This window comes from Leucopleurus acutus, assembly GCF_964270905.1.
Source record: "Leucopleurus acutus genome assembly, chromosome: 16".
In the NCBI taxonomy this organism is placed as follows: Eukaryota; Metazoa; Chordata; class Mammalia; order Artiodactyla; family Delphinidae; genus Leucopleurus; species Leucopleurus acutus.
Genome location: NC_139158.1, coordinates 85,547,505 through 85,574,398, shown reverse-complemented (window position 1 = coordinate 85,574,398; position 26,894 = coordinate 85,547,505). Strand labels below are relative to the sequence as shown.

At 54.4% G+C, this 26,894-nt stretch overlaps 1 protein-coding gene across 1 annotated transcript in view; it reads right to left on the bottom strand.

Moving 5' to 3' along the window:
* Window positions 1-26,485, bottom strand: part of CDH4 (cadherin 4) — a gene marked incomplete at both ends in the record, with an annotated part of 550,963 nt that extends 524,478 nt beyond the window's left edge. Inside the window, 2 exons of the mRNA XM_082857436.1 lie at window positions 24,093-24,204; window positions 26,429-26,485. Of these exons, the coding sequence (XP_082713562.1) occupies window positions 24,093-24,204; window positions 26,429-26,485 (169 nt within the window). The remainder of the gene's footprint in view (window positions 1-24,092; window positions 24,205-26,428) is intronic.
* Window positions 26,486-26,894: the final 409 nt, after the last annotated feature.

Genomic DNA, 26,894 nt, shown 5'->3' with positions numbered 1-26,894 from the left:
GAACCCGCCCACCCGGGCCACGGCCCCGTCGCCGGGGCGGGACGGCTGACAGGAGGTGCCACCAGGGGCCGCCTTCGAAAGCTGCCCGCCTGCAGGGTCCCTGGGGCAGGGCCCCCAGCACCTCCCCACGCGCTGCAGGCGCCCAGCGCCCACAGGCCACTCGCAGGACTGAGGGGACCTGCGGGCCCCGGCTTCCAGCCTCAGCTTCACGGACAGGAGCATCGCAAGGGAGGCGACCAGATGCGACCACTGTGGTCAACTCGCCCCCCATCTGAGCACCTGAGGTCCCTTTCACTCTCTCCGCGCCCGGCGGGGACAGGCGGGGGCTTTCCGAGTGGACTCCACCACCGGAGTGCCGCCTCGGCTCAAAATGGTGCCCTGTGCTCGTGGCTGACGCCGCCTGACGCCCCCCTGCGCCCCCTGACCCGGATGGAATGCATAGAACCGGAAGTGTGGGCATTCTGGGAAGCAGGAGCGGCCGCAGGCGTCCAGCGCCGGGAGGGACGGCCTGCGTCCGCGCCGGAAGGGACGACCCGCGCCCATGCTGGGTTCCGCTGCCGTCCAGACCCCAGCAGGTGAGCGGTGACATCCCCGAGCATGGTCCCTCTAATGAGACCGAACGTTGGCGTTCGGGGCCCAGTATGTGGAGCATCTTCTCCGTGTCCACACCTGGGATAAACAGAGCACGACGGAGGTGAGCAGTCGTCCGTTCTTAACTCTAGTTTCACGTGCAGATCTGACACTGAAGGCTGATCTCACCATCCACCAAGGGCTCATCATGTTTCACTTCCTTTTCCATTATCACAGCTATCCTAATGGTGGCATCATTATGTGCCAGCAGAAAGCGCTCCTGGCGGGGCTGGGAGGACCCAGCTCTCTGCATCCTTGCCTCCTCTGCTCCCTCTTTGCGGCCTCTCTGGACCCAGGACTGCCCCAGGCCAGCACCGTGGCCGCTGACCTGTGTGCCTGGCCCTGCTCCGAACGGCACTTATGTGGCTGCTGTGCCCGTCAGGTAGACGTGGGTTTAAAGCCCAGCTCTGCCACTTACTAGCTACCTGACCTCTGCTATGGTGTCAAAGCTTGCTGGCCTCAGTTTGCTCATCTGTCAAATGGGGCTGCAATGCCAAGCTTCATAATGTGGCTATGAGGGCTAAAGAAAAATGTACTCAGAGCAACGGTTCTCAACCGGGAACAGCCTTCCTCCACATGCACAGAAAAATAGACCGTCTGGTAGAGATGCAGAAAGGAGGGGCACTGTGTGTGTAACCTGCACACAGCCACCCCATTCATGACGAGCTGTTTACGGCTGCATTTGTGCTACGGCAGCAGAGGTGAGCAGGTCCCGCCCGACCTATCCTGCAAAACCTAAAATAACTATCATCTGGCCATTTACAGAAGAAGCTTGCCAACGCCTTGTCCTGGCAGCCTTAGATTTCAACCCTCGATTCCAGGCCCTCAGAAAGCCCTGTTGCCTTTCCAAGAGTCTGTGCTGGGACTTCCGCCAGTTTGCATGGGCTTTGCTTACTTACGCCTGTAAACAATGGTCCCTGGTTAAAATAGGTTCCATCAAGCATACTTCAGTGACACCTCCATCCTGCAGACACACTGCTCACACATCAGCACATGTTATGCACTTAGGGACAAACTCTAGGAATACACCAAAACTACTTGGAAATAATTACAAAACTTTCCTGAGGGATCTCAGTGGTGATAGGGCTAAACGAAAGCATTTGTATGAGGCCACTCCAATCACCCCTGAGAGAAAAACTGACAAATGCAGACACATAATTTGCAAAGGAAAAAAAGGGGAAGGAAAAGCAGATTTTTTAGAAGTTCCCTACCACTCTACTAATTGCTAATTAAATAAATGCAAGATTAAATGACATCGTCTCATACCTGTCAGGTCACAAAACACTTTTAAAAGAATGGCCATATGACAGGCCTCAGGCCAAGGAGGCCCGGGAACACGGGTATCTCCCAAGTCTTGGCTGGGAGCACAAATTCCCACTACCTCCCCTGAAACATCCTTTACACGCGTGGATCCAGGGCCATGTAACAAACAGAGCCTCTGAGCCAGAAATTCTGAATTCTGCCTCTAATGATTCATCATAAAGAAGTAATGAGAGATGTGTCCTGAGATGCGTTTACATAGATTTTCTTCAGCATCCATCATTTTCAGCAGCAAAGAACTGGAAACGTCCTTCTAGTCCTTCACCACGCAGGCACCCCACACGTACCAGATATGCATACGTGCCACATGCATGCACACGTGCACAAACACCCAAATGTCTGCACATATGCACACACCACACTCACACGCTTATATGCATGTACCACTCTCATCCAGCACGTGTGCACATACGAACACACGCTATAGCCATGATCACACATTATCACACCAGTCACTTGAATGTGTGTGCACGTGTGGTACGTACACACAGCAGCACCCACATGCTTGCACACAGGTACATAACAATACACAAGGGCGCCCACATGACCACACACACGTGTACTCGTGATATCATACCATGCCTGTACACAGCGTGTGCACACGCACACACACGCACACGCCTGACATGCCAAGTGATTAAATGTGGCTGTTCAGGGGAGGGAGACAAACTTACACTAACTTTTTGTGTGTTTTTCAGCTTATCAAGTTTTCCAAAGTAAATTGTTTGACATTTTAAAAACACAAAATGTTCTATTAAAGTAAGAGAGAGAAGGATGAAAAGCAGTTGCTTTTGAGAAAGAAGCATCTTATCTAACATGTGTTCCCAGAGGTTAACTCTTGCGTTATGTCCTCATTAATTCTGCTCCTGACCGGCCTCTTCCCCAGTTGTCTTTCTCCTCCTCTGTGTGGCTCTCTCCACAGCAGCTGGAATTTTCAAAGCAACATCCAAACAGATCCAGAATGGGGCCAGGGCTCACTCATTCTGCAGGGGCAGGGTATTTTATTTGGGTTTATTGGGAGCAGCCAGGCTGGTGGACAAGGAGATGCTGGGTCCTCTTGTGAGAGATGCACATTCTGGGGTCCACCCCCTGGCGGATGTTAGACACACATGTCCCGTCGGGCCTCGGTGCTGGCCATGTGGACTCCCACCATGAGTTTTGGTGCTGTCCTGGTGTACACGGGGTTCGCCTGGGTCCCCACAAGGCCTCACGTTAGTGCTGGAGCCGGCAGGGGGTGGCGGGGGTGGGTGGAGGGAAACCCTTGTCCACCGCGAACTCTGACAGCTCCGAGCCACCGGAGAGGCCTGCCCACACGCTGGGCTGTCTAGGACTCCAGCGCAGCTCTTTCCACAGCTGGCCCAGCCCAGGCTCTCTGCCCCATCTGTGGACCATCTTACCATTTTCCCTCCCATTTTTCTAAAAAAATTCACAACTTCCAAGGAAACATTTCATCACCAAGGGAAAATGGAAAACCGGTAGCACGTACCACAAGGAGAAGCAACCGTCAAGAACTGTCAAAATGTTGGGAACAGTGATGCTGTGAGATCTTACGTGGACGCTGCTGCCCCTCGCCCCCAGCCCCTCCCAGGGAGAGCAGCACGACTGGAAAGCTGCCGAGGACGTCCTGGCCCCAAGGTCCTCACCAGGGCGGCAGGGGCACACTGCACGCGCGACGCCACCGAGTCTCGCAACTGCGGTCCCCCCCAAGGCTTTTATGTTAACTGACTCTGTGGTTTTACGGAAGTACTTGCATTTAAAAGGAAAATCTGTATCGCCGGCTAACATCGCGCTTGTAAACAAGCACAGTGAGAGCAAAATAATATCATTAAATTCTTGCTCCACGCCTGGTGCTGGCTCCCTCTGTGAGACAGTGAGGACATCCTGGTGCCCACCTGAGGCCTTGATGCTGGAAGAGAACGTAAAGGGCGGTGGCTTCTCCTACGCTGCATGCGCCACGGGAACCCTGGATCCTTCTGGATGCGGGGAGGCACCGCGAAGCCCGACGCGAAGCCTGAAGACTCTGATAGCCTGTATGTGAGCAAAGTGCGGTTAAAATCCGCTTTCCCACCTCGTTGGGGGCTTCTGGTCAAAACAAGCTGTCCTCACAGCACTGCTGGCCTGCACCACGCCCAGCCCCGAGGCCCAGCCCCGAGGGACCACGCATCCCGCCCACCCAGCCCCAGCAGGCAAGGCTCACGGCCAGCAGGAGGCTGGTCCTACCTTGGAGGCCCTGGGCACCACCGTCCACGCGGGCCTCCTCTGGCCTGCGGTCAGCACGGGGCCCTATTCCAAAGATGCCAGGCCGTCTCCTCCTCCCCAGAGAGGTTTTCTTCCTTGCCACCAGTGGGCCCTGGTTAAGGTGTCCCCTCCTATCCAGCCATGCAGCTCCAAGACGGTGTCACAGGCTCACAGGAGTGCTGGCCTTGTGACATAGAGCAGAGTCCAACCCGCGGTCATGCACTGTCGGCCTGGTATTCGGCCCAGAGACCTGTTGTGCTTGGCTCGTGGAATGTTACAAGATTGGGAGTTTTCACACCAGGGTCCAGACTGCCTGTGTGTCCGGCAACTGGAAACAAGGCCAAGTCTGCGTCCCCCCAGCGCTCAGGCCAGGGCATCACCCTCAGAGGCGCCGAGTCTTCAACACCCCTTACTGTCTCCCCTCTGCCCCCCGGCCCCTGGGGGGCCTCAGGGGGCAGGATCCTTCTCCCACCCAGGAGGACAGTACCCGTGGATGACTGGCCCCAGCAGCTGCACTGGTGGGGGGGGGTGGAAGTTCCAGCTGCTGACCTTCCCAGGCCGAGCCGCATGATGGTCTCTACGGCAGGGACCGCCAAGGGGCAGGGGAGAGGTGGGGGCCCAGGCCCCTCAGGAGGGGCAGGGGGCCTCCAGAGAGGACTTGCTGCCTGAAGGGAGAAGAGGTAGGCCCTTCCCAAGGAAAGAAAGTAAAGGGATGAAGGGCCAAAGAATTCCAGCAATGGGGGGCGAGAGGGGGGCAGGGAGCTGCAGTGGGGGAGTGGGAAGGAGTGTGACAGTCACGAGAACCTGCGCAGGCAGGGCTGTGGATGACGTCGTGGGAATTAGAGCAGAGCAGGGACACGACCTGTCACCCACTCAGCGACCGGCCGTGAGTGTCCCTCTGAGCCCGGCCAGCACAGGCCCTGTGTGCTCTCAGAACCATGATGCAGCAGAGGGAGGCGTGACGGGCCAAGAGGATAACAGGAGGGGCTTCTGGGCAGCCACAGTGCCCCAAGGCAGACAGAAGAGGGAGGCCAGGAGGGCGACGGGTGGACAGGGACACACCCCCGGCAAGGGGCCAGGAGCCCAGTGCCTGAGACAGGAAGTAGTGCCCGGAGCAGAGCAGAGGGTCCCTCGCAGGGGCCCCAGGACAAGGATGAAGAAGAGAAGGGAACCAGGGGCAGAGGGCACGTGGCTTAGCCAGGAGCCCAGCGAGGGAACAGGATGAGGAGGGCGCACAGCCTTGAGGGTGGCTGCGGCTCTGCTTCCGAAGCTCCTTCTGGCATTTTGGCAAAGGGTGCATTTGAAAGCAAGAGTTGAGAGGCAGCAAGGCCCCTGCGAGGACTGAGCCATCCACCAGGCAGGAGGCCCAGGAGCCTGGACCCTCCCGGCTGTGCCCGGCCGCCTGCCCAGCACGCGAGTGTTCCTGGGTGTGCACTCCGTGCAGCCCGGCTGCAGTGGAGACCCAGAGGGGACAGCTCTCAGGAAGGGCAGTCACGGGGCCACGGGGCTTCTCATCCCTAGAAATGCAGGAGTGTGGGCGGCCCTCAGAACGAGAGGCGGGGGCAGCCAGAAGCAGACCCGCCCCAGGTCCGCAGCTCCCAGCAAGCTCAGCACGCTTCCACGGCCTCCAGTGTCTGTTACGGCACCGGCTACGGCAAACACCGCGGGTCAGTCTTCAGTCTCCACGTGGAAGGAGCCTCGCTGTCGGACTCTGAAGCTAGCCCCCGCTTAAGAAGTGAAGCTCATCAGATTCACGCCTTCCGGATCACTGAGTCAGCTGGCCTCCCGTGCAGGTGAGGCGCCAGGGCCCCCAGGCCCTTCCTCAGAGCCTCCAGCATCCCACAGGCTCATCACCCAGAGCAGCGAGGGGTGACCTGTAGAGTCTCAATTCTGCGCTCCTGGAGGAGACCCCCTCCATCCCCTCCCACATTCCCTTCCTGCCCAGTAGCCTCTGTTTCTCTTGCACTTTGAACGTTCTCCTCTTGGAACAATTACTGTAAGCCCTGAGCTGTTTCCTGGGGACTGAGCCCCAGGATAGGGCCTCTGGTTCTCGCGCTGGAAAGGCATGCCCTCCCCCGCCACCCCCAGCCAGGTGATGCTGCCTGGAGTCCCTGTGAGCCGAGCCCTGATAAAGAGCCAGTCCTCAGCCCACGGACACGTCATTTCAGCATCAAGAATGAGAACTACCTGCCTAACTACAGCCCCAAAACATCACAACCTCATCTGGGAGGCCGTGGGCTCAGGAACGCAGGGGAAGGAGATGAATCGATACCAAGTTATCAGCCAAGTGGTTCGATTCCTGCACATTTAAGCACACAGGCACCTCTGGATCTCGATCCCCTCAGGTCAGCATAATTTTACAGAGGGGCCCGATTCTCAGCAGTGAAATGGTACTGGCAGACAGGCCTACCTGGGGAGGGGTGGAGGTGGCAGGGAGGGGGCATAGGTCAAACAGTTTTAAAAACAAATCAGAAGGCAGTAGGTGGTTGTCCTTGGCGCCCTGACCCCCGGGTGAGGAACCACCTGCCTCACAGATACCCAGACCAGCCAAAAGCCTGCTGAGTAGTTTACCAGATGACAGCAGAGGTGCTTTTCACCCAGGTTACAACACAGAGAAAAGCGCCAGGAGCTGAAATGTGAGGGCCTATTGGCCTGATGGGCACCCAGTCTGCAGTTCCTGGTCTGGACTGGAGCTGGAACAGTCAGCCCTGCCCCAGCTTCATCAGAAGGCCTATGAGCCTCTGGGCAGAGAAAAGCACAGAGGGAGAGGCTGGCCGGCACTAAAACTCCCGGTGCAATAACTGTCGTCGTTATCCAGTTATGCTCGGAATACCTGAAGCTAACACGGCCCACAGAGGGGCAATTCCATTAGACTGAGACCCACTTGTCTCACTTTACTTTGATAACGGCTTAATAAATAAACTGAGTGAGTCCTAACACAGAGTTGCAAAATGAAAAATACTTTGGCTTTTCCATTTTATGCCCCTCATTCTCTAATTATCTCACTTTCATATTTTCTTGCTTATCAGTTCCAGCCTCTGCCTCCTCCAGAAGGTGGGAAAAGCTCATCTCTTTCTCCTGCAAAGATCCCTTCCTGGGAAGGCGTTCCCTGGGTGTGCGCTGGGCCATCTATCTTCTCTCTCCAGACCTAACACACAGTTACCTAGAAAACACACACACTCAGAGTAAGACCATAATTGGGGCAGCCATAGAGGAGAGTACAATCAACATTACATTATTGCATATTTTAATAAAACTATGAGACAAGGGAGGTGGAGGAAATTAATTTCACTTAGCTCAGGCAGAAGGGAAGGGAGAAGACCCCAAAAGAGGGCCCAGTGGAGAGATGACATTTGGATCAGGAGGCCCTGGAAGATTCCCCAGATGCAGGGGCAAGCTGGGAAGGGTGGCGGCCGAGACAAAGGCACAGAGCAGGGGAGGGCTGGCAGGTTCTAGCTACCTGGGCAGGTGATTCAATGCTGGTGCCTGGCACGGTGGGCATGCCATGGGGAAGAAGGGAAAGAGCCGTGGGGAACATGGCACGAAGGGCCTAAGACTCTCCGGGATCCATTGATAATGGGTCAAGGATAGCTGAGGTTACTTTGACATCTAGGAATCCAAAGACCCACAGGGTTTATGAAGTGAATCACCATCACCAACGGCAAAATGAACAACGCAATGTATTAGTGACAAGCGTGGGGACAGGAAGATGGCAGAAGCACGGGGTCACAATTATCTACTGCTCCACAGTGGCCGCTAATCGTCTCTTCCCCCAGCCCCGAGATCAGCACCTGGATCAAGAATGCCCCCGTAGGCCTTCCCTGGTGGCGCAGTGGTTGAGAGTCCGCCTGCCGATGCAGGGGACGTGGGTTCGTGCCCCGGTCCGGGAAGATCCCACATGCCGCGGAGCGGCTGGGCCCGTGAGCCATGGCCGCTGAGCCTGCGCGTCCGGAGCCTGTGCTCCGCAATGGGAGAGGCCACAACAGTGAGAGGCCCGCGTACCGCAAAAAAAAAAAGAAAAAAAAAAAATGCCCCCGTAGATCAAGGCACTTATCCCAAGTCTAACCAAGTGCATCTAACTTCAACCCTTCAGATCATTTAAAACCAAAGGCATAAACACAGCACAGGTACAAAATCTATGGAATTATGTTCAGTTCAAAACTGCAGATACGCACTTCTGGTCCTACGTTCTAAGCTTAAGAGTTCAAGCAGAAATGAGACTTTAATTTTTGCTCGGGAAAATAAAAATAGGTTAATAGGGTCCAGTCAAGCTGTTAGAAGAGGTTTTTCTGTGCCAAGAGACAGGCACCGCGAGTTTCCCTAAACAGGTTATCATTTTAACATTGTAAAGCACTAGACTTATTTTTTAAATAGCGAAACTACAATTATCTCTGCACGTCCTGTATCGCCGCTCTGCAGTGCTCCTGTAACCATCCGACCGTCAGTGATATGGCTGGGATGAGCGTGTCTGTGCCACGCTAGACGGCCAGCCTTATCAAAGCCCAACTGCATTAATCCTTTTCCTTACATCAAAAATCAAATAACTTCCTGGAGAGAGGCTACAGTCTCACCAGGAGCAGTTCCACTGGTAGACAGTTGAGTTGAGATTAACAGCACAATATGTTAGGAAATAAACAGATAAGCGTTTGCCTCCGCAGCTGCTGGTTGACACTCAGAGCTCAAGACTCCTTCAGAAAAATACAGGCAAGCGTCCAGAGTCACACCCGATCTCACCATCAGCCTTCACCACCCAGGAGAGAGCCCAGGAAGCTGGGCAAGAAACAACGCCCTCACCCACGATGCCGTTTCCCATCAACAAAAGTTTTTACCCGCGTGGCATTTAAGCAAGAAGGAAATAATATTTCAAAACTGAAAAGAGAGAAGTGCAGTAAGGCAACGCCTAAACAGCTGCAGGAGGGGATGCCTCCCTGATAAAATAACCACCTTTCAAAGGGAGAAAACAATGGGATTTTCTGCCCACGGAGAGGAGCAGATTTAGAGGGAGGGGGCCCACAGCCTCCTTATCTTGGGAGCAGCCCTTCTGCTCCCCTGGGGCTGGACCAGGTGACTAATTAGTGCCTCCTTGAAGCTGTAACCTTAGAAAGCCACTGGGGGACTTTCTATTTGCATGTCACTGAGTGACATCCTTCCAGAATCCTCCTTTTAGAACCCAACAATGGAGCATGTCTGCCAGCCCAGGGGCTGCCAGGAGGACACAGGCCTGGCTTGAAGAGAATTCTGTCATACAGAGTGAAGTAAGTCAGAAAGAGAAAGACAAATACCGTATGCTAACACACACATATATATATATATATATATATATATATATATATATATATATATATATGGAATTTAAGGGAAAAAAATGTCATGAAGAACCTAGGGGTAAGACAGGAATAAAGACATAGACCTACTGGAGAACGGACTTGAGGATATGGGGAGGGGGAAGAGTGAGCTGTGACAGGGCGAGAGAGAGGCATGGACATATATACACTAACAAACGTAAGGTAGATAGCTAGTGGGAAGCAGCCGCATGGCACAGGGATATCGGCTCAGTGCTTTGTGGCCGCCTGGAGGGGTGGGGTGGGGAGGGTGGGAGGGAGGGAGACGCAGGAGGGAGGAGATGTGGGAACATATGTGTATGTATAACTGATTCACTTTGTTATAAAGCAGAAACTAACACACCATTGTAAAGCAATTATACCCCAATAAAGATGTTAAAAAAAAGAATTCTCTTCTTGGTGCCTCTTCTGTGCGGGGAGGAAAGGCCATTCATGACACAATTTTATGTTAAAGAAGGAAGCAACCAAGTCCCCCTCTTCTGGTCTTTCTCCCTCAGCCCTGCACCCCTTCCCATCCCCGCCCACAATCAGCTGCCTGACTTAAACACAGCCTCCGAGTCCCGACCTGCCCCCCCCACCAAACCTGGCGCATTGAGGGGAGACCTGTCACCTTTCATTTTTATCTTTCAAGCGGGAAAAGGCAAAACCAAGATTCTCTTACATCGTGACAGAACCATCACGTGAGCGGCGCCTCTTCCGGGGGAAAGGCACAACCTCCAGGCTGACGGTGCTGAAAAATCAAATTCCTACTTTAGGTTCACGTGGCCTCGCCCACTGTGTGAGGCTGACAGATGAGAACCACCAATGCTACACCAGGTGAGCATAGAGGAGTTAAACACAGACACGTGACCCTCCAGGCTGAAGCCTCACGATGGAAGATGCTGGAGCCCAGGCCTGTGGCTCCACGCCAGCCCAAGGGGAATTCAGTCCTGCTCACAAAGAAATCAGAAAGGCAGCCCCCTGGCCCCTCCCTTGCGCTGATTCAGCGAGGCTGGACGTGAGGACCGTCTTCTATCACTTAGGAAGAAGGAGCGCCCCTGTCAATGGGCTGCATTTAATACAGCGGAAGATGCGGGAATCGAAGGGCACTGGGAAATTAACACACAAGGGATGATCCTTCAAGCCGGGCCCTACAAGTTTCCTCTAATTACAGGCATCTGCTCTGCCCGAGCAAACCTGCAGCCCAGGTAAAGCACAGAAGACGTGGAGAGAGGTGGGAGAGACTCAGATGAGAAGGCTCTCCCATCCCATACCCTAGTCTATCCTGTGAAACTCTGGAAAGTTCCAGAACCTCTGTGTGCTGGAATTCCAAAAAGTGGAGACAACCCCATTCTAATTCCAGGGGCTGCAACAAAAGTCTGTCGCTGTCATCATATTTAAAATCAAAGATCTTTAGAGAAGGCTATGCTTATAGTATTTCAAATGCAAATATCCCAGGACGACCTACAAATACAGTTCAGGTTTATCAGGGTGGGGGACAGATCTTATGTCATAAAGACGCATCTGCAGGTTCTAGGACTAGAAATCCAGAGCATTTGTTAAGTGTTTAAACCAAAAATACCCCAGTGAAACACTCCCACCAGTTGGGAGACACTCTCCCTTCCAGCAAAGGTGCCACTGCTCAGCCGGAAGGAAAGACACTTGAGGTTCAGGCGGTACCCCTGCCCCTCGTCATTTTCAAAGGATCCAAGACTTCAAAATGGATTTCAAAGGCCGCTGCAATTTTGGCAGCATGGTAGAAAATTGACGTTTACCAGCCATTAACCTTTCAAGCACGGAACAATTTTTTTTTCTTACATGGAAGTATACCTTACACTTCTCTGCAGATAAATCCTTAAGCTGTCCAGCTCCTTAAAAGTCACTGTGAAACCTCTCTGTTCTCAAGAAAATATAGTTCTATAATTTTACGGACTTTTGATCACAATTTTATCGCCTTCAGCCCTTTGCTGGTATTCTGTTTTTATCTTAAAATGTAAGAACTAGATAAGACAAGTGGTATAATCCCTTCTTTGCATCTGAGGGAAGGTGGGAAAGAGTAAGATAACTTGAGAAAAAAGCCTCCGGCTTTAAACAGTGAGGAGCCTGCAGGATGGTGACAGCTATCTTTGGACACTCATTGCCTAATGACTCCATTAGCTCGTCACGCCCCAGCATTAAATGTGATATGACATAATCCAATCATACCCAGCCCTATTAATAAATAGCGGTTGTGAAATTATGTTCATGTGCGGCCTCCATTCCCCGAGAGCCTACAAAGCTTTAAATGAGCCTCTCCATCATTTGTTTATTCAATTTTAAAAACATGCCTTTTGCCAAAAGGTCTCTGGCCACACGTAAGAATGTAAAGGTCAAGAAGGGAAAAAGCCCCCAAACAAAACCATAAAAAATATCAAATCAAGCTGCCGTCTAATGGAAAACTTACTGCTCCAAAGGCCAGCTCATCACATCTCAGGGGCAAGGAGGAGGAGAGTCTGGTCATCTAACAAGAGCAGTGACCACGATGCAGGCTGGCAGACCTGATGACGGGGCCGCCGGGTCTGCACCACCCAGGCTATCAGACCCCCTGCCTCGGGGGTGCCCGGTCTCCGTGGGGGGAATTGGGGCCAAGGTGATGGATAGAACAGGGCAAGGGCAGGCCTCAGGAGGCAGGCTGCCCCACTTAAACAACTGTCCCCAAACCATCCAGCATCAGTGTCCCCTGCTTCGTAAAAGGGGGCTCATAATGCGCTCTCCTCAGAGGGTGGTGGTTGGCACCGGCAAGGTGCCTGCTGCAGGGGAAGCCTAGATCCACAGACTAGAAAACAGAACAACGGTCCTCCCAACTCCTCGGATGGGACCGGATGCAGGCATGGGACAGGGCGCCCGTGGGAGCCTGGCACTCACCACAGGGGCTGCATGACCCAGCTCACCCAGTTTACAGTGTCCATAACCCAATGCCGTGCAAACAGCCTGACCATCAAGAGAAAGCAACGACACGGCTGATCCAGAACGTTCCAACCCGAGGGCCCTTCCGCCTCTGCTCTGGCTGCCCTGGGTCACTCTTGGGGAGATGTGTCGCATGCAGCCCGAGGGGCCAGCTGGAGCGGCACCTGGGGCCTGAGAATCCTGGTGCCCAGTGGCAGTGGTCATAGAAAGGCCAGGCCCATTCCCATGCCGGTCACCGGCCCTTGGGTTGCTTGCCCATCCCAACCCCAAAAGACAGACAGGATGGCCACAGCCACTCCCTCCCAGTTAAGACCTGGAGCCCCCTGGGATACCCAGGGCTCCCCGTCAACACAGACCCAGCAGGCAGGGCGGCTTGCAACAGTCTGGTCCCAGGAATGCAGGAGGCTACCTGCAACGCAGCCACAGACGGACAGGGACAGGGTCAGGACCTTGGAACCTGAGCTGAGCAGCTGCCTTCCTGGGGAAAGCCCGCTCACCTCTGCTTTCCGGAGAGCTAAGGGGCCAGGCAGCAAAAACGCGGCTGCTCGAGACGCGGAAACGAGACACTGGGAGCCAGAAATAATGCCTTTTTGCATTTGCAGAGTAAAGCAGTTCTGGGGAGAGAAGAGGCATATTCGATGAATGCTTTCCTTCCGGAGGGCACCCGCCCCTTCACACGCATCTCCACAGTGGCAGAGGGAGCGTGCCTTTCCTTCTGCAGCAGCAGTGGTTCAACGATACGTTCCCAAATGCAGACCTTCAGGTTAACAAAATATTTACAGTGTATCTATGTGATATTATCTGAGCTATAATCCTTGTTAAAATTCCATTTGACCGGGAAGGATAATGGGAGGAGAGCAAATGTTCACATACATTTTAATTCCAATGAAACTGTTCCATGTCAGGCTTTATAGTACGAGATCCTACATTTCTATACTGACGTGCCCCATTTACTGTTCTGGGGAGATGGAAACCACAGCATCCTTCCCACCGCCCACCTGAGCAGCACTTTAGGATGCTGGTTACCTCCTGGCAGAGCCCCTCATGGAAAACACACTTTCTCACGAGGGATGCTGAGCGCTGGAATTCTGAAAGTAAACGTCCTCTAGACCTGAAGCCTTCAGGCTTTAAGGAACATCAGCTTCCCTGGCAGTTGGATTAAATAGGCAGAGTCCTAGGGCACAGACCCAGGATTTCTAGTTCAGTGCGTGTGTGAGTTTCCTGGGGCTGCTGTAACAAGTGACCACAGACTTAAAAAAAAAAAAAAAAAGTATTCTCTTGAAGTTCTAGAGCCCAGAAGTCTGAAATCCAGGTTGGCAGGGCTGCACTCCCTCCACAGGCTCCAGGGGAGCGTCCTTCCCACCTCTTGCAGCTCCTGGTCCCCCAGGTGTCCTTGGCTTGTGGCCTCATCACTCCAGGCTCTACTTCCATCGTCACACAGCTTCTCCCCTGTGTGTGTGTCTCCTCTTCTGTCACTTATAAAGACACTTGTCACTGGATGTAGGGCCCTGGATAATCCCGGGTAATCTCATCTCAAGATCCTTAGCTTAGTTGAACCCGCAAAGACCCTTTCTCCAAACACGGTCACAGTCACAGGTTCTGGGTTGATGTATCTTTTGGGGCCACCGTTGTCAACCACGAATTGGCCCTTGCCAGGGGCACTTGCCATCCACCTCTACAAGGATTAAATCACGTGCTGCTGCAGCTGCTGACCTTAGACACCCCCTGAAAGGAGCTCAGGGTGGAGAGCAGAGATGAGGGACTCTGTGCTCTGGGAAAAAGTGGCAGAACAGGTCTTCAGAGAGTTAGATATTTTCAGGAGCCAATTTTATGAGCCCACTTCTTGTATCTCCTCGTTATCTAGAAAAGCACTAAAATCCTTCATGGTGACGTCTGCCCCTCGTGACTAGCAGAAACCTTCTGCCAAAAGATATGTGTTTGACTGCATGTACTCCCCCTTCACCAAAATCACATCTATACTGACCTCCCCCCCCTACTTCTTTGGAGCGATTTCTCAGAGCTCTCTGAGATGCTGTCTCCCAGGCTATAGTCCTCATTTTGCCCCCAGTAAAACTTAACTCACGACTCTCACACTGCATTTTTTTAAAGTCGACACCATCCAACCCGCTACAGTTGGTGTGGGAGGGGACCCAGGGGCCTGCCGGGTTTAACAGTGTCCCCCAGGCAGGCAGTTCCTGGACCACACTTGGACATCCTGCCCCTCTGCAGATAAGGAAACCAAGGCCTAGAGAAGGGAGGGCCGCCCCCATTCAGCTCCTCTCCCAGGAGAACTCCCCACCCTCACTCCTCCCCTGCCCCGCTGGACGCAGAAGACTGGGACGGCAAGCTTAGCACACGTACACAACGAGGGTCCCTCTCGGCTTTCCAGGCAGATCAACATTGAAGGTGTTCAAACACATTTGGGCAGCAAAAACCAAGCAAAACGAAACTCTAACATTTCTCCAAGTCAGCCGCACAGGCAAGGGTGCGCACTCCCAAAGGGGGCCGGTCCGGAAGGCGAGCCGTCCTCTCTACCTGGCTCAAGGATAAGGAGAGCGAGGCCCCCTCCTTGGACAGACATGGGGTCTGCACCCCAACCCCGGGGCTGGAACTGAATTAAACTGTATTCTAAATGGAAAGCACACCTGTTCTAGGCCAGGAAGGCCTGCAGCTTCTCCCGGGGCCTCTCCCTGGGCAGGTAAGCTCCCACCTCCAGGAGGCCCATCCTCCCACCTGACAGGCAGGGGGTGGCACTCCCCTGCCCTGCAGATATTTATGTGTCGCTGAAGGCTTACCTTAAGCCTTCCTAAATCGCCGCATGAGGTAAGAAAACACAATGAAGCTAAACAAGGCGCAGTTAAAGCAGCTGGATTGGAAGCTGCTTCGGACAGGTTTTGTGGCCCCCGTCACCCTTCAGAGTCTCCAGAGTGGCAAATCCCCGTCTCAGGACCCACGAGGAAGCTGCCAACCAGAGTCCTAACTAGAGACACCGTATGGCGGGAGCTCCTAGAGTGAGGCAGGGTGGGTTGAGGGCCATGGGGGGCAGGGCTCAGAGCTGCAGCTTTGCATGCAAATAGGTCTCCCTAAACCGTCTCCCACTGGGTTACTGAATCGCCCTGGGCCTCACTTTCCTCTCCGTGAAGCGGGGGTGCCCGCATGAATCGCTGAGGGTCCACAGGAGCCGAGTGAAGAACACATCACAATGCCCGAGACGCAGCAGGTCCTCAGCAGGCGGCGGCCTGCGGGAGGCCCCAAGGACACCCATGTCCGAATCCCCGAACCTGCGAGTACGTCACCTTCGTGGCAAAAGGGCCTCTGCCGATGTGCTCAAGTCCAGGACCTGAGATGGGAGGTGATGCTGGACTGTCGGGGGGTGGGGGGCCCAGGGTCCTCACGAGGTCCTTATGAGCAGGAGAGGCAGTCAGGGAAGGTGATGTGACCGTGGGGAGTTGCACCGGTGCTGGTGTGAAGGTAGAGGAAGGGGCCGCGAGAAAAGGACAGCAGTGGGGCCTCGAGAAGCTGCAAAGGCAGGAAACGGATTCTCCCGGGAGCTTCCAGAAGGATCCAGCCTGCCCACACCTGGATGTTAGCCCAGGGGGACCCATGTTGGATGGAGTCTGATGTCCAGAAGAACAAGCTGATAAGATCGGTGTCTTTTAAGCTGCTACATTTATGGGTCACTTGTACCACACTAAGAAACGCATACAGTCCTCAATCTAAGCAAATTCCTCCCTGGAAAAGGCAGTGTGGGAGCGGAAAGTCCTACAGCCCTTACAGACCAGGTGGTCTGGGGGTGTGGCCTCTGGCTGCCCTGAGCCCACAGGTGTCTTGAAGGCATTCAATGCGAGTACATATTAGCATATAATAAGTGCTCAAAAGACGCCACGTGCCCCCAATGCAGGCTGGGAGGGAGGGCCTTTGGTGGCATACACTAGTCCAAGGTAATTAAGTAGGGTTTTGTTCAGTTTCGTTCTCTTTTGTTTAAGAAAAGGAGTGGAGGTGGGGAGAGGCGGCTGAGACAGTACCAGAGGCCACCAGGAGAGGGCAGCCTAGAGCCTGGGCAAAAAGTCACCAAAATTCTTCGTTTTTAAGCAAAAAGGGAGGGCTTCTGCCAGCCCGTCTTCCAGCATAGCACAGCCCTCTCTGAAGATCACAAGCAAAACAAGTGCCATGAGGTTTTACAAGAGCACACTTTCCACCCTTGACGGAAAGACAGTCACGCAGCTTACAGTATTTTGTATAGTGGAATTCACTTGGAGTAAGAATTGTTTTTTAATAAATGTTATTTATTTTATTTATCTTTGGCTGCACTGGGTCTTCGTTGCTGTGCGCGGGCTTTTCTCTAGTTGCATCGAGCGGGGGCTACTCTTTGTTGCGGCGTGCGGGCTTCTCATCGCAGTAGCGTCTCTTGTTGCAGAGCATGGGCTGTAGGCACGCGGGCTCAGTAGTTGTGGCTCACGGGCTCTAGAGCGCGGGCTTCAGTAGTTGTGGCGCACGGGCTTAGTTGCTCTGCGGCACGTGGGATCTTCCCGGACCAGGGCTCGAACCCATATCCCCTGCATTGGCAGGTGGATCCCTAACCACTGCACCACCAGGGAAGCCCCATCGGAGTAAGAATTGCTCCTTCAAAGAGTCAGAATAACAGGAACATTCTTTGAAAAAATGAGTGCTGGCTTCCTCACTCGCTCTCAGTTTGTGGTTAGTTCTGGCATCCACCTAACCATGCTCCAAAGAAAAAGAAAGAAGGACACAAGGAAGGAAGGAGGGAAGGACCTAGAATCGGGGGCCCCTGCAAACACTGAGGACCCCAGAACCAGGCAGAAAGGACCACCTGCAGACGGAGGGCCCTCTCTCCCATGCAGCCCCCGCATACCACAGAGGTGGTACCAGGAAGCCCGGCCTGGTCAGGTGGGCGGCCTCCTTCAAACCAGGGTTGTCAGCTCTTCTCGGGAGCCTCATCGAGGTCCCCCAGGCTCTGAGCCGCAGCAGGAGTGGTTTATGACGCTGTCCCGAGCCTCAGCCCTGCCCCCATCAAGTGTGTGCCAGGACGGCTGGCTCCTGTAGGCTTTCTCTGCTGTGTCCCCAACGTGGGCAGAGTCTGAGAGCTGAGTGAGAGTGTGGTTCTGGGACTGTCTGCCACATGCCCGGAATCACACATTCCTGCTGGCATCGCAGAATCCTGCTCTTCTAAAACCAAGGCCAGTTTTGCCAACCCAAGGTGTCCACCAAGTTTGGACCCACTTCAGATGGGCCCTTCCACATCAGCAACTGCAGTCAAGCACTTCTGGATAAACGGGGCCTCTGTTTGTTCCAGACGTTCAAGGTGAGGAACAATTAGCGCGTCTGGATGCCTGATAATTGCCGGTTTTATGACGGCGCCCCTGAACATCTGGGGTGTCTCTTGTCCGCTCAAGCGCTCTAGAAACCATCTCCGTTCACATTACAGGGGAGATGTAAACAAGCTAAGAGCGTGGGTCTGAACATGAGGGAAAACAGAGCAAACTGCATGCATTTAGGCCAGTCTCTCAACCTCCTCAATCTTCAGTTTCTGATCCAAACAATGGCAATAATTTTACCTCCCCAGAAAGGTTTTTGGGAGGATTACACGGGACGTGCACCGAGGCTGGCACAGACCCAGCTGGGACGCAATGTTATAAGTATATAAAGTTTCACATTCCCTCATCCCAAGACTCCATTAAAATACATATTTCTGAAATGCAAAAATCTTAATCTTCAAACTGCAGCGTGGACGAGTCCGTCATCCTCACGTCTAACTGGTGTGTGTGCCTCTGAGATGAGGATTTTTATTTCATGACAGTTGACTAGAGAGGGCACAGGGGGTCGAGGGTGCTGGGGGGGCGCTCCTGATCCGTGGCCTTAGGGACCCAGTGAGGAAGGCCAGGCACTAGCACCTCCCTCCGGGCTGCAGGGGGAGCAACAGAAGCAGGGGCCGGGCCTGCACGCGGTGTGGTGGCCGAGGGCAGGGGCCGCAGTCCTTGGCCTGCTTTTGGTTTTAAACACGGCTATCAGGGCCCTCCATCAGCGTGAGCTTTGGCACGTGGGCAGAGCATAAAGCAGGCTTTTCGTGCTTTATCACTGTGCTGTTCTTACCTCTTATCTGATAGAAGCCACTTTCTAAGTATATAAACTCTTTCTAAACCTCTTAACTCTGTGACCAGGCAAAATTATAGCAGGGAAAGGCTGCTGAGAAACCCAAAACAGCACTGGTCCCTGAAAAGGCAAGGCTGGCCCCAAAGACAGCCAGAGGGGTACCATGGTCTCCACCACTACCACGGGCTCCGGGTGCTCCTTTTCAGGGGACACCTGAGGTACCACCAATAGAAGGCAGTGAGGTCTGGGTGCTCAAAGGAGCCTCCTTTGGCTTCAAGAGCAAAGAAAGTCCTGGCTTAGAGCCAGTGGAAGCCACCCGCTGGGGCTCAGTCCTGCTTCACCTCCACTCAACTCCATGTCTTTGTTAAGACCAAGATTCCCAGTGCATAATCTCCTGGCTTCCTGGAAGAGGGTGGCTAAGACAGCCAGCAGAGAGTTCACATTCTGGGATGGGTGGATGAGATAGACAGCCCTGACTTAATATACGTAATGATTCAGTCATATCCTGGCCAAAGAGAAAGTCTGAAGTGGTGACTATTCATTTCGTCTGTTCACCAAATATGTACCGAGTGCCCAGACATGCTCTCTGCAATCCAGTGTGCTGGACGTGGATACTAATTTACAAAGGAGCATAAGGCCGCTAGAGCAAGAGTAAGGCCAAGGCCCAAGAAACAAAGGATGGATAGAGGCTCAGGGCAGAGCATGAAACATGCTGTGAGCTTCCAGAGGGAAAGACAAGCACTTGCTAGCATGCACAGCTCTTGCTTTCCCAAAGGCAGGGATTGCATTTAGCTGCACGTCACAAGAAACTCGACTGTGGTGTTTTATCCTTATTTTTCTCATCTCTCAGGGGACAGTGAAAGGTCTGCAGTTTTTCAAGGATGCCACCTGAGATCCAGTTCCCACTCCACCATCCTCACAGTCACAAGATGGCTGCTCTGCCCCAGACATCACATCCATATTCCAGGCAGGAGAAAAAGGTAAGGGCAAAAGAAAGAAGGCACGGCCAGCTGAGTCTGTTACTCTTTACCATGAAAAAAACAGCTTTCCCACAAGTCTCCTCTAACAGAAATACCTAGTCAGATCCCATTGACCAGAAAAGGGCCATACTGCCACCTTGGTGTAAAAGTCTACCAGAGGTGTGAGTATATTAAACAGGGCTCAGTGTGAGCCAACCGGATCAGGACAGAAGAGGTTTCATTAGTAAGGAAGAGGTTCTGTTAGTAAGGAAGAGGGACAGAATGGATACTGGACAGGCAACCTGCAGTGTCCAGTGATTCACAGCACACAGGGTGGCTTTGTCGTGCGTGCCATTTATTTGAACATTCCGAGCAGCTCCCGCTTATCTGTGAGTTGACGGAGGGGACTCAGAAACACCACAGTGTCAGCATTTTCCGGCTCATTCATGACTTCACTTGACAACACTGGTTGCACACCCACGGCCCCACAAGGCAGGCATGACACTGGGTGATAGGTGTGCAGTCAGACTCGCTCAGCGTCTGGTCCATGCATCTAGCGACACCTTCCACCCTGGCAAGAGTGTTACCTGTCTTCACAGAGGAGGGTAAAGAGGCTATTTTCAACATACTTGTGAAGACAAGATAGCGGTACTTCTGGCCACAGTCATTACATTGTGGCGATTTCTTAGATGCCGATTCCAGACCCCTGCATGCATTTGGTCTCTCCTCAACCATCCCTCCCTCTGTGTGACTTGATACACAAATGAGTCATTCGTTCTACAAGGCACTGCCTGTTACTCTGCTTTGGGTAGGGTGCTGGAAGCTGGGGAAACCTTTATGTGGCAGACACTGATGCTTGTCTCCTCGGTACCCATTCCTCCCGTCTTCCTTCCTAAGACGCCCAACTCTGCTCCAAGTAGCAATTTACTCATCTACCAGGTGATGGATCATAACAGGTCTAAGTCAGACGGTGCAATTCTCTGCTTCCCAGCCTCCCCACCTCTTTCCACTGGGAGTGGAATGTGACCTAGTCCTTGCCAGTGAGAACTTCAGCAAGGGTTCTGAGAAAGTGTTTGTTTTTCTGATACAGGGAAGAGATGAAGATGGTGCTACTACTCCCTCCTTTTTCTAGCTTGCTGTGAACTCACATGCAATGCCTGGAGCCACAGCAGCCAGTTTACAATGATCAGGCAATACACTGACAAACTAAAGATGGTAGAATTATAAGAATAAAGATTAGGCATGAGATGGTGCCACTGACCTGATCAGTCCTTGACTACCTACCTCTTCACGGTTATGTGAGAAAAATTAAACCCCATTCATTTAAGATTCTGTGAATTGGGTTTTATCCTGTTGGCCCAGAACATTCTAAATGTTAAACCAGAGTGACGGGGCTGCTGCCCTCATGAACCTTACAGTTTAAGTAAGAAAGATGATTGACCAGATAATATAAATTCTCCAATGAGAAAGCAAAGTGTGGTCAAGGGCACAAGATGGTCATAAACTCACTGGGATATGGGAGAGGGAAGGCTTTTCTGAGGCAGTCTCAGTAAATGAAGTCATCAGAAACAAAGCACCTCTTTCTGTATTCTCTGAACCCGTGGGGCAATGTCCAGACCCCACTTCCCCTGCCCTGGCAGACAACATTTTCACACACATCACCCTCTTCTCCAGGAGCGAGGACAGATACGACCCATCCGTGCTGGGTTCCCACAAAGCCGCCCCTCAATCTCCCATCCTTGTGGGGTTTTACCTTGAAGCTGGTCTGGGTTTTCGCAGAACTCTGCCCGCCATGAGAGAGCGATGCAGGTCAGCGCATCAGCTGCAGCCTCGGGCCGGGCTGACCGTTAATTATTAACGAAGCCGAGAAAAAGACTCCAGCTTAGCCACGACCCAATGCTAAACTATGGTGTAGAGAACGCTCTGTTGTCACGTAAGGAAAAGGGCTCCACCATCCTATTTTAGATAGTACCATGCACCAGTGATCGTGGCCATCCGTGAATGATCCTGGAAATAAACCACGGGGTAACAGCGTGTGCAGTTACATTCGAGTGCTCGCCAGGAGGAGCACAGACGGGAAACGCAATGCGGAGGGGATCTAGGAACTACAGATCAGCTAAACAAACACTCCAGACGGCGTACGTAGCGGTTCTGCCCGCCATTCAAAAGGATCCCAATACCATAGTATCTGCTACCCTACTGGGGAAAACGGTTTTAAGGCTAATTAGCGTGAAATTTTTTGAATGCAAATGCTTTTTCATTTAGACATAAAACAAAATGCCACAACATTTCTTCCATCCATTTATCATCAACAAGTTAATTACTGTGTAACAAATCTCTCCTTCTGGAGCCTGGATGTTTGGGGCTGCCGGTGAGCTTACTCCGGCAAAGAGAAGGAACCGCAAAACAGTCATTAACGGCTTACGGCGCATTTAGAATAAAACGGGGACTCTGTGAAGCTTTGCTTGTCAAATTAAGGTTAAGCTCTCTCCGCTGGCATAACTCAATTGTAAGTAGTCATTACCTATTTAACTTGATTCCTACCAGGATAACAGAAATATTGGGCCACTTATTTATTTTCGACACATGCATCTTCACTGGGGTCCTGTCGTTTGCGAAGTTTTCTACATAAACAGAGGTTTTTATCTGCCGTGGCTTGAGTGTATGCAGTGGCAGCTTTTGCCTCCATATGTGTAAAATTATTTCTAAGATAAAACCTCTCTGTTCCTGAGAACACAGAGGGAGTGGCACACGCAGGTGAGGGAGATACTCTGTGATTTCCCCCTCAACCAGGTTTGGGTTGGGCCTCATCGCGGGTATAAGGCAGTGCAGAGAATATGAGTCTTGCATCCACACAGTCCGTGAGCTGGTCCAAGTTCACGTACGATGATGGACTCCCGGGGCATACGGGGCAGGCCAGCATCCAGCCAGCGACCAAGGCTTCCCCATCACATGGGCTAGGAGCAGAGGGCAGGTCAGCCTGGACCCGCACAGTCCACCAGGAGAGAGAGGAGATGCTAGCTGGAAATCTTACATTTTATTAAGAAAAGTAAGAGAATCATCTGTCATTCTCTTCCATAGTAGGTAGCACCTGCTGTTACAAAAATAGAGGTACTTTTTCTTAAATTCCTGAGTAAAACTGATATGCCAAGATCTTAAGTTTAGCTGCATACTGGGGAGGTGGCGAGGATGCCAGCCTCAGGACACACAAACAGCAGGACCGCAGTAAGCCGCCCCTGATTTGCACTGAGAGTGAGAGAGTCTTCCGGGCCTTCTCTGTGCACACACAGGGATTCTCATAAACCCACAGATCCTGAAAGGCCGTCTAAAATGACACACACTGTGCAATTAACAAAGCATCTCTTGAAAACTCTCACCATAGATGCTCACTCCCACAGCTACCCAGCCCGCTTCCAGGCCAACTGCCAAGAGGTTGGGTTTTTTTGTTGCTGTTTTTTGTTTTTTGATAATCAATGAAGGAGTCAATAGTATCACACCCCTATATTAATAGTCAACTCAGATGACAACAAATAAGTTAGAAAAGCTGGACTCGGTGCAAAGTAAGATCCTGATTAACATAACCAGGCACACACAGTAGGTCAACGAGCTGTCTCCACAGACAGGATGTGAAGAATCAACCAACTCTGTGAGCGTTCCGCCGCACACGAAGGATCTGCTGTCAGTGCTCATGGCGGGGACGCTGTATTCCCTAAAACAGAAAACTGGGCAGGAAGTCAGCAGCCGGAGCATGATTTTGCCCTGAATATTGAAACTTAGCTTTGATGCTTCCACTAAAGTTTGTTCCCTCCATCACTTTGGAATCAGCTAAACGCAGCCGCTTCTGGGAAGCCGATGCGGGGAGGGAAGGCACGCGCCGAGGTGTCTGTGGTGCCAATTTGAAACCTCAAGGAAGAAAGAACTGATTTATTTCCCCTCCCATGCAAATAAAGGTTAGTTAGTTTGTCTTGAAAGGGAAACAGGTCGATATGCAGAATGATCTATTGTCATTTGAGTTCTGAAGCTGCCTCTGACTTCCCCATCACAAACGTGGATATCGTCCTGCGGTTACAATAAAGCTAATCGGCAGCTCCCTCCTGCACGTGTGTTTCCGTGCTGTCAGTGGGACAGTAATGAAAACTCATGGCACATTTGCGAACAGAACGTCTGTGGGCTTATTTACTGCATCCCCAACAACATCGTCTGCTTTATCATGCATTTCAAAGCAGGGATAATTTGAGAATCCAGAATTTCATACACAAAAATACTTGGTAAGAAGGTCTCTCTCTCTGCACATTATTTGGGTGACGCTACATCCGAATTCCAGTTTGTTGCCCAGGAAATGATTCACCTCACTCAAAAATGACAGGGATTCTGAATCATTCACCTGTGATGCAAAAGGCCTTTTAGGTCTACCGAGCTGCACCTCCACTGACCTCTCCACCTTTTTTTTTTTTTTTTTTTTTGCAAAGAGCCTGGCTCAAAGCCAGCCGAGCGTCTTTTTCTGTGGGTGGTAATGTTTCCCTAATCCAGAGCATGGTATGCCATTTCATTTACATGTCTGCCTTACCTTTGAGGACCTTCTCTCCTTCCAGAATATTTTGGGAGATTAATGCCGTGTAATCTTCTTCAGAGAATCCAGCTTTGCAGGTCTCCCTGGCTGTAAGATCTCCATTGTGGGCCTGAGAACAAAAACAAGAGAGGTCAGAAAAAACACAGGTTCACAGAAATTGCATCCAACCCACGTTTAGTCGGGCCTCCTGCATGCAAGGTCTCCAGCTATGACAAGCCTTGGTCCACCAGAGCCTCCTCCCAGACATAATCTGGGGTCTGCCCCTGTGGTCTCCACGTTGGCCGGGGACAGGGGGCATGCAGCAGGGAGGGAGGGCCGGCGGATGGCGAGGCTGAGGGCCTGTCAGGGCCTCACCCACACGTGGCAGAAGGGAAGGTCTGAGGACTGTCCAGCAGCAGAGCCAGGAGTTAGCAAATGCAGACACAGAGGAGGGGCGGCCAAGGGAGCAGGCTCCTGCCCGGGCCGTGTCACCCTCCCACCCCAGTGCTCAGGCTTGGGCCGAGGTGGGCCAGCAGGCCTTCTCCTCCCTGTGGTGGCCAGGAGGAAGAAGAGGGGCAGGGCAGGAAAGGAGATTCTCCAAGACTCAGCTCCACCTCGGAGCTTGGCTCTCGCGGAGGCTGCAGGGAGGCGGCCGAGGCTTCCGCCCACCCTCCAGTCCTACCCCTCCACTTCTTGGACGCTTGTCCACTTTTGGAGCCCTCATCTCCAGCCTAACCAGGCCAGAGCTTCCCTAACTGACCAAAGAAGGTGGGTGTCCTCCTGTCCTGTCCCCCGGCGCACCCTGGGCTATCCTGCCCAGTGTGAGGTCTAGAACCCTGATCGCTGGGAGGGCAGGGAAGTGTGGAGGTGGGCGAAGAGCCCCTCCCAGGCTGCGGGGAGTGGCAGCTAGGTCAGCTGCGTAGGGATGCGGAACGGAGGGAGAGGCTGCATGTGCGACGGGAAGCCAGCCCCGCGTCAGAAGAAGGAGCGCCACAGCTCCCGGCTCCGCAGCGAGCGCAGGAGCAGGGGCGCAGCCCGAGCCCCGCAGTCGCGCCTTCGCGGGGCCACCAAGCGGAACGCACCTCCCCGCCTCCTCCAGGCCTGCGCGCCGCCGCCCGCCCGTCCTCGGCTCCGGAGGCTGCCCCAGCCCGCAGCTCCCGGGACCCCGACGCCGGCCTGGGCGCGGCGCCCCCATCAAAAATCACCAAGGGGAGGCAGGGCAGGGCGCAGGGTCACTCCTCGGGTAAGGCTCCGCACCTCGGCTCCGTGCCTCGAGAACGAAGCTCCAAATACGACCGAAGCCCGGGGATACCTAACTCGCCCAGGAAAGTTTCCACCTGCCCGGGCGTGGGTCGAGCGCACCCAAGCGCCCCGAGCCTCAGTGCGGGCCTCCGGCCGCGGGCACTTGTTTATTTCCGAGGTTACAACAGCGAGGCCCTGGAGAAGCAGCGAGGCCGATCGGCCACGAGAGGGGGTTCCTGCAACTCTCGCGGCCCCGCTGCCTTACCCCAGGGGCGCCCCCCGGCGCAGCCTGCACGCTGCCCTCGGGACCTGCACCCTGCAGGCGCAGCGCAGGGCTGGGGACAGAGCTCGCGGGGCTCCGCAGGAAGAAGGCGGGTGCCCGGACCGCGCTCCCGGGTGCACCTCACCATGCTCCTGCCTGGCGCCTGGCTCTCCGGCCCCGCTCCGAGCCGCGAGGGCCCCGCCGAACACTGGCTGCAGCAGGCGCCGCGGGAAGTCCGCAGCGAGAATGCCCCTCGGTCCACATCCGCCGCCCACCAGCAGCGGCGGTCCCTGCCAGCACCCAGAGAACGAGGACGGATGCGGCGCCGCGCCGGGAGCACCGGCCCCCAGCAGGGGCGGCCAGACCGGGTGTCCCCAACACCCTGATTTCCGGCCGGCCGCCGCCAGCTCCCCTCGTCCTCAGCCCTGGCCCGGGCTGGGCTCGCCAACTCCGGAGGAGCGCGGCGAGCGGGCGACGGAGGGCTCGCCGGCTCCGCCAGCGGGCAGCTTGCCCCAGCGCGGGAGAGCCAAGCTCCGGGGCAGCGGCTGCGGACCTGGGGTGGCTGAAGGATGCTCGGCGGGTCCGCTTCGGGCAGAGCTCCCCGCGTCCCGCACTCCGCAACGCACCGCCGCTCCCCGCTGACCCGGCGGCTCCTCGCTCCTGCCGACCGCAGGCGGCTCCGCGAAGCGCGGGAGCCGGCTGGATGCAGCGGTGCGCGCGCCGGGGACGCCCGGCGCGGGCCGGGGAAGCCCGGGAAAGCCCCGCCAGGCGAGTGCGCGCCCCGCCGGCTCCGGGGGCGGCCCCGCGCTGCCTGGGCTGCCGAGCGGCCCGGACGCGAGGCGCAACTTACCCGGAGCGCGCCGGAGAGCAAGAGCAGCACGAGGAGCACGCCGGAGCCCACGGTCATCTTCCCCGCCGCGCCGCGCCCCGGCGCCCGCCCGATGCCTGGCGCCCGGAGCCCGTTCTCCGCCGCCGCCCCGATCGCGCCGCTCCGATCGCTGCCGCCGCCGCTCAAGCGGGCCCAGCTCCTGCAGCCAGGCTGCGCCGCCGCGACTGCCGCCCGGCTCCGGGAGCGAGGCCAAGTCCGGCCGGCGGCGGGCTCCCTCGGGCGGGTGCGTCCGCCGGCCTCCCAGCCGCCCGCGCCTCTGTTCCGCGCGTTCGGAACTGCAGGTGAAGCCGCGCGGCTGCCCCGCCGAGGCCCCGCCCCGCCGCCCGGCCCCTGCGCTCGCTCGGCCTGACGCGGGGCCTTAAAGGCGCCGCGCCCTCCGCGCCGCACCCGCGCACCCCGCGTCCCCGCCCAGCCGCCGCGCCCCACC